At 45.5% G+C, this 20,163-nt stretch overlaps 1 protein-coding gene across 5 annotated transcripts in view; it reads left to right on the forward strand.

The window, feature by feature from the left end:
* Positions 1-20,163, forward strand: part of ADD3 (adducin 3) — a 72,130-nt gene that overhangs the window by 38,290 nt on the left and 13,677 nt on the right. For 4 of the 5 annotated variants that reach the window (XM_072424328.1, XM_072424332.1, XM_072424331.1 and 1 more), the window contains 2 exons: positions 14,775-14,998; positions 18,301-18,439. In XM_072424328.1, coding sequence (XP_072280429.1) covers positions 14,804-14,998; positions 18,301-18,439 — 334 coding nt within the window. In that variant the 5' untranslated portion in view covers positions 14,775-14,803. Of the gene's footprint in view, positions 1-4,424; positions 4,599-14,774; positions 14,999-18,300; positions 18,440-20,163 lie in introns of those variants that run through there. The other variant, XM_072424330.1, reaches the window with a different exon arrangement.

The following is a 20,163-nucleotide window of genomic DNA, read 5'->3' on the forward strand; positions in this document are numbered from 1 at the left end:
GGGGTGCCGATATCTGGCCTACCTGGAAATTACATGTTGAAAGGGCTCAGTAGCTCAAGAAGAAAAAATTACAATGGCCTTTGGTGGAACTGGTATTTTTTTCTCTTCCACTGGGTGGCTTTTTATATTGTATGGGAACAAGCAGTACCATTTTTGGTTCCTTTTAGATTTGAGGAGGTGAATTTGAAGTTAGAACATTTGCATGTTCTTTTGGTATGTTGCTATTTTATATATCTAATCCTTCAGCGAAATCCCCATAGATCTGTATATTTGTTTGGCACCTGTAGCCATGTGACACGGAGCAGAAGAAGAGAATCATTTTGAAAGCGTTTCCTGATAAATGAACTGTTACACCGACGTATGGCAACAAAATCTACACTCACCAAGTATGCTACAGCAAATTTGTCATATATCAAAATCCATCAACTGCAAGCCGAGATGAATGTAACATTGTTTCAAAATCGTTTTCATGTTTTTGCATTACAAAAAAATCGCCAAATCTCTGTGATTGATTAGTAATTCTGCCTATTCTCCCTGTCTCTGCCAAGCTGCCCCCTTTTTTTTGAACCTATCCCAAAATTTGAGCCCCTCTATACAGCCAGCTCTGTGTTTTTGTCCATCCAGTCATTCTGTAAACCATTTCTACAGTTACAATAAAAAGTGCAATTTAGTCCCTGGGGGAAAGCGATGCCTGTCAGTGGAATAGTTGGCGGGCGGCCTGGTAAATCCTCTCTCCTGGCGGAATCTAATCTGCCTTCTGGTTCTAGAGGGAATTTCTCACCCCAAGCCAGTAAGTCGCAGCGGTGTCAGTGGCCGACATTGGATCTAAGTTAGAGCACTGGCACAGAGCCACCCGTCCTCCCATCCTTGATCGCCTCCCCCCCGGCGCTTTGGATCTTGTGCCTCTTTACTCTGCGTGAGCTGACGGACATTCCTAGCATGTTGAAAACTGTCTCCAACCTTATGGGTATCACTTTTCAGGGTCTTGGAGCAAAGGAAAAGCAGTCACTCAAACATCTGGGCAGATGCAGGCACAAAAGTTTGCTGGCACGTCGTCCATCTGTAGATGTCGTTATCTCCTCAGGAAGAGTTCAGGTACCAACTTGTTGGGCTCAATCAGGGATTGCCGTCTGGGCAAGTATGGATTAATCACAGGAAGTTCTTAATTAAAATCAGTTCCGTTCATTTTGTTAAGGAGAGAACTTTCACCACGCCCGCTGAACACTTCAGGGTGCTGTGGCTGTAGCAGCTTGTGGTTTAGTAATTAAAGAGTAAGTGCATCCTCGAGGAATAAAAATAAAAGGATATTGGTTGTTCCAATGCCAGCAGCTGTAATCTTCAATCATTAAAAGCATACAGCACATGCCTCTTGTCTGGCAACAAGGAGCAAAGATGAAAAGAAGCTGATATTTTTCTTGATATGCATAGCTTGATGAAACCTGGGTGTGAGATGATATTTAATATTATTACTGGTAGTAAACAGGATTTATATAGCGCCAAGATATTACGCAGCGCTGTACATTAACTAGGAGTTGCAAATGACAGACAGGGACACAGGTGGAGGAGAGGACCCTGCCTAGAAGAGCTTACAATCTAGGAGGAGGACCATCACAACGCTCCCGTGCACCTAAATTCCCCCCCATGTCCAATGGTGATGGGGAAGGTGCCTTGGCAAAGTTCAGGAGCAAAAACCCTGCTGCACCGTAAACCCTGCCACCCCTTTCCATATGCCATGGCTCGTATGAAGGACTCTGGACTAGACCATCCCTGATGTTTGCAAAGTGGATGTTTTGGGCCCTGAATAGGGATGGACATTTTGTGGCTGCACAATGATGACATTTTGTAACCCTTTGAAACTCTCTGAAAATTGTGTCTTGGGTATGGATCCAAAAATTAGAAAGAAGCCCTATATATGTGGTTATTGCTATGCTTCCAAAACCAACAAATTTCGCATCAAAGGTGCAGATTGACGTAATTCCTGAATCCACCAACCGGGCCAAAGGAGCAAATTTATTACAAGCAAGGAAGGAAAAATGTTCACCTCTTTTAAACTCCGGCTCTGATCCTCCCTCTTTGTATGCTGGAGCTAGTTTATAGGACCCCCCTACTGCTTTATAAATCATTGCTCACCTTAATTGGATGTTCTTGGAGCCCGGGAATCCTCTTCAATTTACAAGGGACAAGATTAATGTGCAGTACAAATTCACAGCACCAAATCCGGGGGTCTGACATATGCAAGGTCACCCAGCTGTGCTGAGGATCTCCAGCCATGCTCAATGCAGTCACATCACCAAAAATATTAAAAAAAAAAAAAAGAAAAAGATTGTACTGTGTGTGACCACCCGTACTCAGAACGCTCCCTTCTGCTAGATATACAGATACTAAATCTGTCACACAGCTGCAATGAAACTATTATCTCCGATGACCCCCCCGGGGCATCTCCGTCAAGGAAACATTTCTGAGTTGGATTGTTGGAAATATGAGACCCCTGGGAACAAAACCCTAACTTTTCAAAAAGTTTTTTTTTCTTTTAGGAGCCCAGGAGCTGCCCATATATGTGAGAGTTTTCCATCACTTTTTCAGCACTTTCATATCACCAACAAATGCAAAATGTGAAACCGCTAGATAGGGACCTGAAGAATCGCACAATGAACGCTAGGTAATAAAATTGTCAGCTTCAATGGAAACAAAGCACGCCAATATCTTAAGTGTAAAAAGAGCAGAAAGTGGCTTTTTACTGGTAGCTAAGACTGTTAAAACAAAAACATCTTTATTATAGGTATTCAAAAAAAAATTAGAACATAAAATCATTACAAAGTAACGGTCACAATCACAGAAAGAACCGTATATTCCATAGACAATGTTTGTTGAGCTTCTTACACCTAAATCATGAAGCCCAGTTATCAAAACCATTTAATCTTAATCAAAGAATGGTAAGCAAGTCTCGTTGCTGACCCGTTTCGCATATTCGCTTCCTCAGGGGATATCGAGACTCACATTACCTGTGTTATAATAAACACAATGAACATAACATCAGTTTGAACACAAGATATTAAGTTTTAACAGAATTACCTTGCCATAAAAAGTCACTTTCTGCCCGCTTTATACTTTTTATACTATAACTGGCTTGGCAACACAAAACCTGATCAGGTATAGAACCCCCCTTTGGGACGCACCCCTATTTCACATCACGGTAACATCTTGCTGAAAGCAATCAAATTTCCTAAAATTAAAGTTCTCTTTGCAATGATTGAATTGCAATGTCAATGGCCATTAAATGGCGATTCTGCAGCTTCAAGCCCTAGCATGCCTTGCATCCTGACAAATCATAAGGGCTCATTCTAAAGTGGACCTGTCAACACACCTAAGGACTTCATTGGTACCAGGATTTTCACGACCTTGCCATCTGAGCCGACACCCCAGGCCTGGGGGTAGATATGACCCTGTATGAGATGGCTCTGTTCTTCTGCAAAGAGAAAAGCGAATGGTACAGTCGGGAAGTTCTGTAATCCCTGTAAAGGGCTAAATATACCTGGAATTTTACAATTGCATAAAACATGGCATGCATTTAGGTGCTTCTGCATTAGAATTTTTACTTTGTCTTTAGGGCTCTCCAGATTTGTGTAGCAGACAACACCCAGCGTTATATAACAGCTCCAAGTATTATCTTCCAGCTTCCTGCTCTGCAGAGTTTACTGGAGTTCAATGGAGAGCTTACTGGCCCAGTCATGGACAGAGCATTGAGCCCGGCCGCTGGTTCTGGCTGTTTTTCTGCATGTCTGATGCATTTCCTTTTTATCCTTATTTGTGTGATTTCTGTTCCCCGTGGGAGGGTGACATTACCGCTTATGGGAACGACATTAAAAGCAGAACAAGTAAGGACAATCAACCCTTCAGCGACGACTCTTAAAGGGAAAATGTCATTTTAGAACTTTTCATTCTAACCAGAGGTATGGGAAATCTTCCAATGGGGACAGCTGCCAATGGTGGGATTTCTCCCTCCCCTGGGGATTTTCACCTTCGCCTTCCTGTGACATTTTTCTTAATAGAGCATGTAAAGCATAGGTTTTATCTTTAAAACCTGAGAGCGCGATAGGAGGCATAGATTTAGGAAAAACGTTTTTAAAAAAGGTGAGAATGGAGTTCTGCTTGAAAGTTTGTTTTTTTTTTTTTTTTTTATATAAAGGGCAGGCCCGGGGATAATGAACCAGTCATTGTCCTCCAACCTGTCCCGTTTTACCATTTTTTGACCGCTGTACCATTTCACTTTTGTTTAAATATTCATTGACTTTTCCCTGCGATTCTGCTGATACAACGCAGAGTCGTCATCCGGGTGATGGATGGTCGGTTGGTGGGAGGATTGAGGGGGAGTGGATGGCCGTCATGGAAGGAAGTTGATTCTTCTGCGGAGGACTTTCTTCCTGGGGAAATCTGGGCCACTTACTGCGAGACTACCAGGCGTCTGTGTCTGCCGATTGTCTGTATCCTGTGAATGGATCTTCCATCATTCTGCTGATCCCTCCTATGACGATTCTTCCTCGGGTGACCATTTAATACCTGAACAGAAGATGTGGTTTCCTAAACTCTGCCATTTTCAGGTAGGGGGATATCATCCACTATGAAATATTTGTCTGCTTTGTCACACTTGGTATCTGTAGTCAGTCTGCACTAGATAGAAAGTGAACTTTTCTCATCATGACAGAAGGTAAGGCAATCTGTCTTCTTTTCCTTAAATGACCGATTCCCAACTGCACTTGCTAATATAATGGGCCATGAAATGAAGAAAAGTGGTCTTTACCTCCTGCTACTACATAGAAGACAAATCCATGGAAGCCACCGGGCAGCACGGTTTGCAAATTCTGTAGTCACATTACCTCTATACTCTTAGGGAGCATTGGAACCAAATTGTGAGGGGAATTAGACCGGGTCTCTATATTAAATTTCAAGATGGCGGAAGGGTAACACCGCTTAGAGCTGGGCCTCCACAAATTGGTCCAAGTGCTCAAAAATCCTTTCTAGCCATTGCAAGTTTGTGATTTGCAGATTTTATATACCGGTAAATAAATTATTTTGGTCCCTATGATTTCCTTATAGTTGTTGTGTTCCCAGTTGTCCAAATGTAAAGTAAAACCAAACCATGACATCTTGTAAAGTCTTAGTGCTGCGTCATGGAACTGATTATGATTTTTTGGGGAATCTGGTGACATATTGGGGGTCTGTAACCGTTACAAACCTGCTGTCACACCAGCTATAGACCTGTTGATGTCTCCTCCAGGACTATGCTGAGGGCTCATCCATTCTTCATTATCTAGTGTCCATCTAGGACTTCCCTGGTGGAAGTTACCAGCACCCTTAATGTTAAAATCTTCCCAAAGTAAAGGGTCAACTAGCTGGAATAGTTTCTCCAAGGTAACCTATTCCAAGACCCTTCCCACATTGGTTCTTGCTAGAAGGTGACCCTGGATGATGCCTGATCAAAGGTCATGAGGTGTTCTCCAATATCTGAGATAATACATGAAAGTGTTACCTTAGTAAGTCAGGTTGAAAAAAGGCATAAGTCCATCAAGTTCACCCACTCGGGAATTAAACATATCCCAGATATAAAACCCCATGGATCAGTTGATCCAGAGGAAGGCAAAAAAACTCTGGTACAATTTGCTCTAACGGGAAAAAAATTCCTTCCTGATTCCATGAGGCAATCCGATGTTCCCTGGATCAGCAGTCTCTGTTATTTTTACTTTTATCCCCAGTTATATTCTGTGCTGCTAGAAATCATGTAGCTTTTCCTTAGAAATCTAAAGAACTTGCTGAAACTACTCCGATTCCACATTTTCACAGCCCTTACAGTGAAGAATCCCTTCCTTTACCAGGAGCCTAAACTTCTTTTCCTCCAGACACAAAGAGCGCCCCCTTGTGCTTTGTAATGACATTACAGTGAATCATTGGGAAGAGAGTTCTCTATATGGATCATTTATATATTTATACAGGGTGATCATATCCCCCCTTATACGTCTCTTCTCAAGGGAGAATAGATTCGGTTCCGCTAATCTCTCCTCATACCGGAGCTGCTCCATACCTTGACACATTACTGTTCATGTTTGCAACTAATGATAGGTTTTCCTAAAAGGAATCTGAGCTGGGGAAGATTGGTGGCCAATATAGTTCACGCTGGCGCCAAGTCAAACAATTGGCATTTTGGCACAATAAGTGATTTAGCCAGATGGCTTTTTTATCCTAAAGGGACAGATTGTGAGGGGCTCCTTACCATCCTTCAGGCCTCCTGTGGTGTTGCTTCTACTTCTTTTCCATCCGGCGTCCCCATCACCTTTTACCTCTTCGCGCCTCGGGTTGGCTTCTTCTCTTACGTAAATTCTGCTTCATTATTAGACTGTAAGTCGACCCACCGCAAGCTCCAAATTGTATTTTTATACATCATCTTAAGTGTGCTTTTCTAACACCGCACTCATAACCATAATTGCTTCCTGGCCCCACCATTCCAAGAGCACGGCCCTGTGCCGGCTTCCCCGGAGCCCCTGCCAAGATCTGGAGCTGCTCAGATGGAGAGGAGAGATAAATGAGGAATACGGAGTGTGAGAGATGGCCGTCTGTTCCCAGGTTCTATTTGTGTTCTTTATTTACCTCGTTTTATTTACAGCAGACCTCCGGTGCAATTTTTGAGTAAGTGAATGTCCTCGATCTGAACAAGAAGTGAGGGGGTCCCCTGGTGTCACAAAGGGCCACTTGCAGTACAAAATTATTTTTATTATTAAACAGGATTTATATAGAGCCAACATATTACGTAGCACTGTACTTTAAATAGGGGTTGCAAATGTCTGACAGATACAGACAGTGACCCAGGAGGAGGAGAGGACCCTGCCCCGAAGAGCTTACAATCTAGGAGTATCACACAATAGGAAAGGGATTTAATCGGGAATGTTCGGACTGTTACTTAATCTCCAAAAAAAAAAAAGAAATACACAAATGTGTGTTCTTATCTGCCAAATTTGTAGTTGTGTGTCTCCTTTTATAATTCATACATTGTACTGTCCTTCCCATTGAGATGCTGCTAGTTGGGCAGTGAAGGAGCAGCAGAACACTGATGGGTTAACAGCTCACACCTTTCCCAGAGCACATGTAGATCTTGATTGGCTCTTTCCAATACTGGGGACCACAGAAACTATTAAAGTGACCCCAAGCCATTGTGGAAGAGTGACAGGGTAGGGTCTCTTAAAGCCCCTCTTTTGAATCACTGATACTAGCTCTTGTGTAAACCAGGACTCGCTCTCTATAGCAACTGTAAACTACTTGGTGCGGGGTGGACCTTTAAATAGGGCAATAAGAGGCACACCCTCCATCATGTGATCTGTTCAGGGCCAACTATTGGCTGGTAAGTCTGGCCATTGCGCTCTATACCTACAGTGTTCAATCCAGATTTTTTACGCTGGGTGGGAAAAAATTGCGGGCTGATGGCAGCCCCTGTTTTGTTACCCAACTATTCAGTAACAACCCGAAAACAGCTAGGTGGCTACCCTAAAGTGCTGGGTGGTGTGCCCAGCTAAAAGGGGCCGGGGAGAACACTGACCTAGAAAGGTATCTTGGGACAGAAGAAGGAAAATGTGGCAAAGGTAAGTATATACAGGCTGTGGAGGTCTTTAAAGAGTCCCTGTCACTTGGCTTGGATTGGCCAAGGCGATGTGGCCTTTATCATACAGAATAATGTACTTCTAATAGCTGCATGTAATAATACACTATTACTAATTAGAACAACACGACTGCTCTTTATCTTCCCGATTCTGGAACCTTTGCAGCATCCAATCCCAAATCTCCGATGTAGGGCGCCTATTACCGCTAAACGACACCCTTGGAATTGTCCAGATGCTTGTAATCACGGAAAGAATATTATTTTTTTTTTTTCCCTAGTCTCAGTGATGGACAACGTCTGACTGCCAAGTAGTCAGGATGTCCTTTCTCTAACCCCTTCCTAGCTGACGCCCCATTGGACGGATGGCCGTGTTTATGGAGAAGGACATTGGCTCCCGCAATGAAATGATTCTGTGTCTGGAATTAGAGCTCCGGGCCACCTAATATTCCAGATATCCATCACAATCATTGTTTGGATGCTGCCGCAATAAGTGGACAAATCTGTCTTGATTTCATCCGGCTGTAATCCCCTGCACAGCAGCACCAGGGAAAATAAATGGGCCCCTCCAGCAGAGGGCCACGCACCAAATCCGAAGCCGATTATATTGCCACTTATCGTGATACAACTTTTCTTCTCTTGCTTGATGGGTGATGTTTTGCACGTTATGGAATTGTCCAGATTGATCCTTCGAAAGTATGATTGATGCGGCAGGGTGGGCGCTTCCTGTGAGGGCCGACGACTTCCCTTCCATCCGTGGATTTTTTCCCAGAGGCCCTGAGGCATGCAGGGCTCTGCTAAAAGTTCTGTAAATCCCGCCGGCCTGCTATGAAATCCAGAACGCTTTTGTTTTAGCTGAACTTGGCTGCAGTTACCGGGAAACAACTTTAATTGCTTCCACCTGAGGGAGGAGGCCTGTGAGTGTACCCAGGACCCGGTGTCACTGAAGTACGAGGGCCAAGGTGCCAAATGCCCCCATGGCGGACAAATAGAATTGCATATTACAGCTGCAGATTATTGTGTTATTATGCCAGTGCATTCTTCACCAAGCAAAGGTTTGTGAGTTAAAGGAAAGTGGATTTTAGAAACTCAGCGCAGGACTAATGGGAACCTCGTATAATGGGCACTGTAGGGGTGCAGACTCGGGAACTGGGCACAGAGATGATGAGGGGCCCTTCATGAAGGGCACTGCATGGGTGTAGACCGAAAACTTGGCACAGAGATGGTGAGGGCCCTTCATAAGGGGCACTGCGGGGGTGCATAACTGGGAACTCGGCACAGAGATGGTGAGGGCCCTTCATAATGGGCACTGCAGGTGTGCAAACCTGGAAATGGGCACAGAGATGGTGGGGGGCCCTTCATATTGGGCACTGCAAGTGTACAGAACTGGAAATTGGCACCAGGGTGTGGTGAGAGTCGCTCATAATGGGCACAGCAGGAACTGGCTGCAGGGTTGGTGGAAGCCCTCATATTGGGCACAGCTAACCCCAGCTTTCACCACGGTGACATTGGTTTTTTGTAGACTTTTACCTTTTAAGGAAGGCTTTTAAGGAATCTTTTGGAACTTTTTTGCAGTTTGTTTTGTTTTTGTTCTTTTTATGCTCCATGGTTGTTCCAGTATGAGGAAGAGGAGGGGGGTTAAGGAAGCAGCCGAAGGGTTAATCCTAATCGCCCTGCTGGCAGCTGGCTATGTCTGAAGTGACAGGAGAAGGTCTTACAGGGATTTGGGAGGCTGACATCACCGCCATAAGATTACATAACACGGCTGAGCTGTGAGCAAAACCAGACCGAGACAGACTGTCCTTATCACCCCCGGCAAGGGGCTCTAACTCGGCGATCACCGATCCTGGAGGCCACGTTCCAGCGTACAGGAAAAGTCTTGCCATGTCCCCTGGACAGCACTCTTGTACCTCATCCAGGAGGCTCAAAGAAGGGATGGGACTGAAAGGCCTACCTGTCTTCTAATATATAAAAACAAATTTTCCCAGAAGTGTATTGCAGTTTTTGGTGACTACACATAATAGAACATTATTTCGGAGCTAGGAGCCAATCAGGGCTCTTCTGCATGCACATGTGCTGACGGGAGGAGCTTATCTCTTGCCTCTCTTTCACTATCCAATTACAGGCCAGGAGCAGGGACAAGTCAGCTTACTAACCATTTAATTCAGCAAGGTGCACTGGGGTGCATAACTATTGCATGTTGCAATAGTTATAGAGGCTTTCATGGTTGCAGTGAATTTCCTGCATCAAGGCAACCTGTTCATGCTGAGTGAGCTGGCAATGCAGCGCAGCAAAAACAAACCTTAAGCAACTTTTTAATGCAATGCATGGCAAGTGTGTTGTGCGCTGCAGTGCTGATTACGGTTCCTCTATACAGTGCGTTAAGATTTTTGGGTTTAGTCCGGACCGGTTCTCTTTATGCCGTCCTCTTCACTAATTGGACGAGGAGTTAAATTCTTTACAAATGGCTGAAACATGACTTCATGGCACACACAGTGACTGGTACAATCCCCGTCCTTTCCCCGTTGTTTCACAAAGGGCCGTCTGTGTCTGGCGTACCCTGGCCGGCATCCTGCTCGTCGCAGCCGGATCAGCGTGTCCCCATGTCTTCCAGCAAGAAGGTCGCGCCAGGCATGTGACATCGACTACGTGACGCACGGCCCTGTCCCAGATAATTATGGCTCCTTTGATTTTCTCTTCCAATTAAAATGTAAAAGGGCGACCGCCTTTCCCATCACCAAACAAATCCTGGCAGGCCAAGCCATAGGGGGTGTCGCAGTGCGGTCACCTTGGGACTGTAGTCTGCTGCAAGCTGGAAAAAGCATTACCTCAGTCTCCTCTCCACTAGATATCAGACTGTTGTAAACTGGTCTACTTTTAGAAAGTGGAAATGCTGAGATTTGTGGTGCCGTGACTGACTTATGTTGGGTTTACATGACTGGTTCTCTTTTTTTTTTTTTTTTGATGGGGAAGTGTCACTGTTTATCAACCCACATAATGGTGAGATTGTCATTTTACGGCCGTTTATTTACCACAACACTGATTGCTGCTAGCAACCATTACGTCTTCCTTCCTTTGTTCGGTGTCTGTCATCTGACCTCTGGATGCCTTATTGATATCATCATGTGTTTTCTCCCTCCCGCGTGGCTTTTCATCATATGTGCCCTCTGTAAACCGTCAAGATTGTTTGTGTTCCCTCCTTGTATGGCCCATGTGATGGACACGAGAAAACTTGTTTTCTGTAAATTCCTGCATTCCTTTTGGATTATGTAATCCACATGCTTGTGCAGGTGACGTGTGGGTCAGGGAAACCCAAGAGGGGTCATGGTGAGGAGTGCAGGAATATGGCCGCCTCAGAAAATAGGTTTCTGGTTTTTACCTGTCGGGTGTCTGAAGCATAATCCTCTGTGGTGGCCTGTGTCTTTGGGTTTTCACTGCAGCCTTAGAATGCATCTTCAAATTAAATACTTACAGGTGTGTCAGAGTCCGGTGCCCCCCCCCCCCTTCTGATGCATGCTGCTTCCTTTTTCAAACTGCATGTCGCTGCTAAACCCCGACAGGGACAGGGATTTACGAATTTGGGGGTGCTGCTGGTAAAGACTGGACCTCCTTCAGCAATTATTAAGTGTAATGTCAGAGCTCTGCCCTGACAGGTAACTTTAGGGCCCAAATAGTCCACCACTCCCTCTTCTGTCATTCCCTTGTTGTTCTCTCACCTCACCTTCTGCATGCCTCCATCCATTTACCTGGGTCTCCTCCCCTCACCCTTTCCTCTTTATCCCTTATTTTTTGCTTTCTGCCCTCTCTGCCTCCCTGTCTCCCTGCCTGCCTAGTCAGGGAGACTCCTCATCACTTCATCCAAACCTTTGGATTTTATTTTTACCTTTTCATTTATTTGTCAGTACGATCCGTCCCCCGAGTGTCTGTCCTTGAAGACGTCTAACCACCAATGTCTGAGCGTCGGTTCATTTTTATTCTTTTAGTGCGCAGTCACTCTTACTGGCTCCGCCTACTTCCAGCCTGCCCTGTCTCTGCCCCCTCTGCCTAGTCTCTGCCCTCTCTGCCTCTCTGCCCCATCTCTGCCTCCCTGCCTGGTCTCCATGTTTGTGTTTTTTCAGCTGGCAGTTAGAGGAAATCTCTTCTTGGACAGTTTACACCAAAACACGTGTCTTAATTTGAAGATTTCTACTCTAACAGTAAGATCTTACATTGCCCAGTGACTGTGGTCTGGGAGGGTGACTCCATCCAGCGAGGGCACAGACTCTTTATCACTTCATCCAAACCTTGCGATTTTATTTTTACCTTTTCAGTTATTTTTAAAGTCTGATCCGTCCCCATGGGTGTCTGTCCTTGAAGATGTCTAACCACCAACGTCTGAGCGCCGGTTCATTTTTATTCTTGTAGTGTGCGGTCACTCTTACTGGCTCTGCCTACTTCCTGCACTCCAAACTTTCCATGGCTGTCCCCAATCTCTGGGATATTTATTTACTTTTCTTGTCTGTTTCCTTTTCTATTGTTCTGGCACCATCTGCACATGACAGGGACCTTCCTCCCTCCTGCTGATCGCTGTGAGCTCAAAGGGTGAATAATTGTCACAAGTTGTTACATTGTATCATCGAAATTCACTTTCCACTGAACAACACAGCTCATATCAACATCAACAAATATTATTGGGTGAAAATGTCCCTGTAATGCTGGGACACCATAAAGCCTAGGCAAAGGTCACATGATCCATGACCACCAGGAGCCTTGTAGGGGTTTCATGCCAACAGAGACTGCTCAATGTGTGGTCATGCCTGTGGCACGTTTGTGAAAAGTTTATCTGAGTAGTAGTTGTCTATACACACATCGTGTGTCATCTGCGTACACAAAGCCACACTGTGTCAGCCAAAGGCCGCAGGCGACGCGTTTACACAAGGATGGGTAGTGTTGCGCCCACGTCACAAAATGCTCCTTGTCAGTTAATCCGGCGTCTTTGCCTGCGTCATGTGACCCTATCAGGTTTCACAACAAATCTCGCACTCATTCCCGAGGCGGGAAGGACATGCCATCTGTCCTCTGGGATCCGCGGGACGGGCTGTCACTCTATCCATGGTGTACAGCCTGGGGTGGCACGACCAATCCTCTTCCTTCTGTGACCTTGAAAGTCAGCGAATGCTTTACGCTGACCGTGAAATCGCCTGTGCCGTTTTTTTTATATTGCTGGAGGGTCGGCAGAGCTTAGGAAATAAAAATCTGCTGAACGTAGAATAGAAATCTGGCGTCATCTGGGAAAGTCGTCTGTTAATGTTGGAGGGGCAGTGGGGTAGTTCGAGATTCTGTGACGAACCGTGAGATCCTAAATTTGCTGCACAAATGCGAAATTCGTAAACAATGATAACGGAGGATTCCTCAAAATAAATTTCAGGTCTGTGGAAATCTCTGCTAATGATTAATATATCAACATCACATGGTATGAGCAAGAGAATGGCAAGCTGTAAATAAAATAAGAAAAGTGACAACAAATAGGTGAAATAATAATCATAATAATGGCAAGAGAAGAAGGGGACCTTAGTCACAGGAGCATCATTTCCTCCCGTGGCACCGAGCTGCCATGATAAACATGTTGTGGTGGCGCCTGAGGTTCTGATCCATAATATGTCTGACTCATATTTGTCCTTAGGACAGGTTCACTTTACAACCTACCAGTAATTCCAGGTTTAAGATAAAGTGAGAGACTTATAATTATGGTCCAGTTTCCTTAACTTCCTGTCCTTGTGACACCAGGGCCAGAAATAGGAGGGAGGTCGTTGCCAAGTGGGAAGTCTCAGACAGCAATAAAAACAATTAGAACTTGTTTGGACTTCCCGACTGGCAGCGTACCACACCGGACGGATGTGAAATGTATGCATTGTGCTGCAACACCTGCGCTGTAATACGTGAATTCCTATTAGAATGCTTCGCTGAAAAGCAGGTTAACATCCCGCAGCAGCAATGCCTGAGTGACCCTCAGAGATTCTACATCTTCCTCGCTATATACTTCTAATCCGCAATCGACAACTCTTATCGACCTGTGTGCATGCTCTTCCTTATCATGCGATGGCGGAAATGGTCTGGACCAGGAAGGACGACCTCTTCTCTGTGATTAGAAAGCTTTTCCATCATCTACCAATCAATGAAGAGCCAAGCTGTGGTGTTTTCCCATAATACACCTGGAGCATGTTGTAAAAAGTAGAGAATACACTTAGTTTGTGAGGGATTCAAAATTCTTTGCAAATTTCACTTCTCTGTCATTGCAAGTTGGTAAAAATCTCAGCAATTGTATTACCAGAATATAAAATGATATATACCTGTCTGTGTGTCTGCATCTAATGTCAGGTGTATGCTTGTGGCCAGGTGTGTCAGCATTGCATGTCTTTCTGAAGTTGCTGCATATCTCCAGTGTCTGCAGCCCAAACATCTGCAGGTAAAATCTTATCATGTTTATGTCCAGGTGTGTGTCTGAAAAAACGAGCTCCTAGCTTTAGAGCTGCCTGATCACTTTATTTCAATATATGCTCACACCTTGCTACAACCCCTCCACCCCACGCTTTGAGCTTTTAACAAACTCTACCATGATGGCAAGCAGATGGAGGAACATTCACTACCTGATTCACTCTGAAATTATTGAACCCAAAAAAATAGAAAATCTAGCAACATCTGTACCTAATCCTCTAGGGTGCAATGCAGAAGAGACATTGGGGGGTCTAATGTACCTCTGATGGCTCCATAAAGAGTACCTGTCCTATATGTATTCATTATACCTGTCCTGTAATATTCTTAGGTCACTATTTATAGGTAAATCTATTCTTTTTGGCTGTAAAGCGCTCTAAGCGATGTAGTTCCAGTTTGCCCTGGAGGTGTTTGTGTGTCTGCATCTAATATCTGCATTTCTGCAGTCAGGTGTGTCTCTTCATGTGCAGTCTGCGGTTAGTCGTCTGTATTCAGCTGCATTTCTGTAACTGCACTCCCTGCATATCTGCTGTCAGGTATATCCCCGCAGTCTATCTGCAGTCAGATGTGCGTTTGTATCGCATGAGATGTCTGCGGTCAGGTGCATGTCTGCATCGGACGCCTCTTCAGCCTCGCTGACCTGCCTCTTCTTCTTTTCTTCAAGGTGAGACCCAGCTCCGCTGCAGCTGAACCATGAGTGCCGAATCCAGCCCGGGGGTGATCACAGCCCCTCCTCTTCCCAGCATGCCTCACAAAGAGCGGTACTTCGACCGCATTGACGAGACTGACCCCAACTACCTGCGGGAGAGGAACATGTCCCCGGACCTCCGGCAGGACTTCAACATGATGGAGCAGAAGAAGCGAGTGACGCAGATACTGAAGAGCCCGGTAAGTAGCCAGCACGCTGCTTCAGCCTGCCCAATGCTGGTTTTGTCACATGACCCCGGTACACAGGGGGCACAGAAACATCGCATTTTCTTTATACAGACAAAACGCTTCCGATATTCCATTTAAAATCCGGAGCCGCTTTTATGGTCCTGTTATTAAGTGGTCGGATAAGAGGTTTGAACCCCCCCTCTTCCTTTATCCCAGCATAATAATTTCTATCTCTCCAGCCTGACCACTAATACTTCTCCTTCCTGAAACATCTAATCCCTCTTACAAAGTATTATACCCAGCCGCCTCTCCGCTGCAGACCCTGCGACGGCCGCTGGCTCGGGCGGACTTGCAAGGCTTTCAAATTCTTTCTTTTGAGCTCCCATCAGTGCGGTGCGCTTGATTACACAATCACAAGAGTGCCCAGGCTCGGGGAGGGGGGGGGGGCGAGGGGATGAAGGGGGGCAGGGAGGGATATTCGGAACGTTAACCCTTCTCGGGCGCCATCCAGACCTCCGAGGGTCTTCAGTCCCTCAAAGCGGAAATTTAAAATCAGGAATATAAATCCCACCGGTGCAGTAGATTTTATTTTTTTCTCCTTAGTGCAACTTTCATTGTTGCATTGAGGTTGAGGCGCATTCTTTTTCCTAAATACATTCATGCGAAGGACAGGGTAATGGCGTTACAACTTTATTTAAATGTTATCAGAACAGCGCAGCCAATTGTGAGGTTACCAACACCAACCAATCAGAATCAGGCTTGTACTGAAATCATGAGAAAGGGATTTTGATTGGCTGCTGTGGGTTACTGCACTTTGCATGCCACCAGTGTTGGCCAACGTGGCTCATCCAATCAGAATATAAGGTCAGGCGAATAAGCACTTTCTCACCTTGGCCAGACTGACAACCAGATTCTGTTGTGTGATGCCCAGAGATGCCTACATATCCCAAAAGGCTGCAGGTTGCAGTACAAGCCGCAAATCACGCAGCTAGCAGGATCAGAGGTGGGCACGTAGGAAACATCTGAATAACCCTGGTTATCCGTGTACTGCAGAGCTCAAAGAATGAGGAGGAAGCAGCACAAAGAGCTGCAATGCAATATATTCTGATAGGAATAGACAGCAGAGTAACAAGAGTTCATATGTTTTCTGCTTCTCCTTTCACTGTCCAGTCACAGGCTTTACTTCTGCCTTGCCTAGTAGAGCTTTGTAAAATCTTAAAAGTAGATGAGCAGAATTTCAAATTCCTAGATTTCATCTGCGTATGACTATCAGGATCTGGCATCCTGGGATCAACATGACAGTCAGAGTTTCAGTGTATGCGCATTTCAGGCATGCCATCCCGCCGCAGTCACATGGCTGGTTTCCTGCGATTTAATTTAAATTCTGCGCATGGAATAATGTCGAAGAATTATTTGTTGTAGGAGCTCCCTCTGCTGGTCATTCCCCAGTAATACAGGCAGACAAATTCTTACACTCTAACAGGTCCAATACAGTTTAGGTGTTTTTCTGGATCAGAATCCAATATGGAGCTTTACCAATGTTAGGACTGAACTCCAGACAAGCAGCTTAATACTCATTGCAGTATTCACTGGACGGCAAGGGGCATTAAAAACTGTAAAGCTGAAACAGGAAGTAGTGGTGTCACCTGCCTGGCAGTGCTTAAATCCTAAAGGGTGATCATTGTATTAAAGTATTTTGTGTAATATGACCCAAGTGCCTATCAAAGGCTAAAAAACAAGCTCATGGCTTTAGAGCCGCCTGATCACTTCTCTCCAGATTCAATATATGCCCACACCCTGCCACAACCCCTGTACTCCATGCAATGGGCTTTCAACAAACCCTACCATGATGGTGAGCAGATGGAGGAACATTCACTCCCTGATTCACTCTGCAATTAATAGAAAATTGAGCAATGTTTGTAGCTAATCTTCCAGGCTGCAATGCTGAAGTAACATTGGGGCGTGTAATGCACCTCTGATGACCCTAAATGAGTACCTGTCCTATCTATAATAATTTTACCAGCCATATATTATTATTGGGTCATTATTTATAGGTAAATCTAATATTTCCGGCTGTAAAGCACTCCAAGCCATGTAGTTCCAGTTTGCCCTGCAGCATCTTGTTGCATGATGCTGTACCTAGGATAGGACGTTGATATGCGAGCAGTTCTCCGGTTTGGCCCTAGGCTTTGTTTCTTTTAGGGATTTGTAGCTGCTTTGCAGATCGGGGATGTCATTTGGGAGATTGCACGTATTTGTTCCTAATCCTGCGAGTAGTGAGGAGGAGGGCTGCTCTCTAAGCTGTTTACACAGAGGATGAGTTAGCACCGGGCAGAGTTCCAGGCTCACACTGTGAATTATGGAGTGCGGAGTTCCTCCCACACTGACCTGTGCTGATAATCAGCTGGTTCTGTGCCACAGGCAGCTAATTAAAGGGCCAGCCCTCCCATTGGTTGGTTCTAGTTTACCTCCTCCCTCTGGTGGTTTCTGAGGGGCACATTGCTTTATACATATATATGGCAGGTAGGGTGTTGGCAACAAACTCTACTGCCCCCCCACCCCCTGGTGACCTTTGTCATTCTACACTCCGCCAGGACTACAGAACACCCTCCTTTCTTTTTCTATAATATAGGGTGGAGGGATTCTGTAGGCTACAGACAATCAATAGAAATGGATAATTCATCACAGGAAGCTATCTGCTCCGGCAGGATCAATTGATTCTTTACAGCTATTGAACAGATCAAACACAAATGTTCTCCAGATTTCATTGTCAGGGTTCACCTGCAGTTTAACCGACAAGCAGTGTTATCACATGCCTTTTATGACGAGCCGGCGTTCACAAGTCTGCTATTGATAAATATGTATAAGGGGCGGGCGGCTCATTAATCACTGATTAATTATATGGTCGGTATAATTTGTGGGAAGAACACAAAAGATGTAATATGGAATTGTGTGTATAGAAATGGTATGAAGGTGCTCTGGCTGGGCCCGCTGTCTGGGTTTCCTGCATGATGGTGGGCAGGCAGCTGGGTGGAATCCGTTCTCCCTGCAGCCCTGATTGCTCAGCAGATGAAATCCATTGCTGGTTAGGCTACAGCTGCCACCCCAATAATAGGAATGTAATGTCTCCATTCAACGTCATTGCACAGGGACGGCCTGGTCAGGCCCAAGATAATGGGTTTGTGGTGTCCAATGATAAGATAGTGTTGGGTTATCTGGTGTCTGGGTGCACTTTTGGGTTGGGGGGAGCGGGTGTGTACCCATGTGTCACCCGTTCTGTGATTCTTTATAATGGCTCTCTGTCTCATCTACAGGCCTTCCGGGAGGATCTGGAGAGCCTCATCCAGGATCAGATGAAGAAGGGAAACAACCCGACCGGTCTCCTGGCCCTGCAGCAGATTGCTGACTTTGTCATGGCCACCTCATTCGCTGGTTTCGCCTCCTCTCCCCTCAGTAAGTTTTAGATCGGAAATGTGCTGTGTACCCCTTTAAATCTGCATTGTTCAAGAAGCCTGACAGTCGGGCTGCGTGTCAGGAAAACTCCGCTACAATGCCGGCGTTGCTCCCTCACTGACAAGTGGGTGCAAAAAGTCATGGGAACAACACCTGCAAGTAGCTGCAATGTTCCCCTCCATCCTGTGTATGGTGTTTTACAAACTAAATGTCAGGAGAGCAATATCCTGTCGGTGACCACAGCCCGCCAGCCATGGCATTTCCTTTACTAAAGCGCCACTGTCATTCTTAAAATAAAATGCATTTCTGCATCTCACTGCTGCTGATCCCATGCAGCCACTTCCTGTCTGCATGCACTCCACCAATGGCTGTTCTCAGGGCAGGTTTCCTGATGGTGACAACAGCAGACCAAGCGTTGGTGCAGCCACTTCACCAGAAACAAAGGAACATAACTAAAAAATCCTATAAGAGGAAGGGGTACAAGAAAGCTTCTTGGCAGGATTACCAGAAATTATTTCTTCTTACTCCTCCACACTGCAGTGTTATCACCGGCTTCCTCTCCAGTCCAGCAGTGGTGGTTCTGTTCCATCAGAACAGATGGCGTCTTCTAGATCCAAGCACTGATCGCATTATGACATGTGGGCACCATTCAGTCTCAGAGTACTGTGAACTGAACCTGAGTGCTGGCACGCCCCCTAGAGTCTTTGTAAATGACAGGTTTGAAGGTAATCATTCTGCTTTTTCCTTATAAACCTGTCATTTACACAGCCTCTAGGGGGCATCCCAGCGCTCATGTTGGGTTAACAGTACTCTAGGACTGAATGGTGCCCACATGTGATCACTGCTTGAATCTGGAAAGGTGCCATCTGTCTGTCACTTCTCGAGAAAGAAGAAGCCTTGCTAATGTCATCGGGTAAGGGGTTAGATTTGGATGGTGTAGCTGGGTGATGGTGGAGTTCTCCTTTAACATAATAAACCTTCTGTGAGATTTTAGCCACAGCTGAACTTTACCACAATGACTCCACAAAGTCCTGGCCTTCTCTCCCCTTTAAACACACGTGACCGCAATCTCATCGGATGTTATCCTAGCTGGCTACCGTCTGTATGACCCGGCTCCCTCCCGCCAGCCACACCCTTCAGAATCACATTCAGGTTTATAGAAGGTGTGAGAGTACAAAGTTTGGCACAGCGTAGACGCCCCGAGGGATGGATTAGTGCTGTGTGATAGAGGAGAGATCAGGGGAAGCCTCTGTCCATATCGTGAGCACAGATCATTCATAGCGATGGATTTTATCACCGGATAGCAGCCTCCTTACTCCCACTCAATATGCGGCTGGGGACACCCGGCAGGAATCTCTCCATGCCTGGATCCCGTCACACATCGCTTCTCCGTCCTCCACACTGAAGATCATCCTGACTATATAAAGGCTTTGTTTTTGGGGCTAAAAACCTGTGGACTTGTAGATATAGCGACCTTGGCTGCTCAGTTTTTAGATAGCACTTTTTTTTTTTTTTTTTTGCAATGCTGCAATAATTTAACCCAAGCTGGTCAAAACGCATGAATGGGGAGCAGGTGACTTAAAGAGAAGATTTTGTAGCTGGTCATGTTACGGCACCAGGAGGTTGGTGGTTGTGGTAACACAAAAAAGGGTGAGCAGTCCTTCTTGCCTTTTCAATAACGGAGAATTCGTTTTTCTTGCTGTTGGGATTTTCAGTCACTTCCT

Source organism: Pyxicephalus adspersus, chromosome 10 (genome assembly GCF_032062135.1).
Source record: "Pyxicephalus adspersus chromosome 10, UCB_Pads_2.0, whole genome shotgun sequence".
NCBI lineage: Eukaryota > Metazoa > Chordata > Amphibia > Anura > Pyxicephalidae > Pyxicephalus > Pyxicephalus adspersus.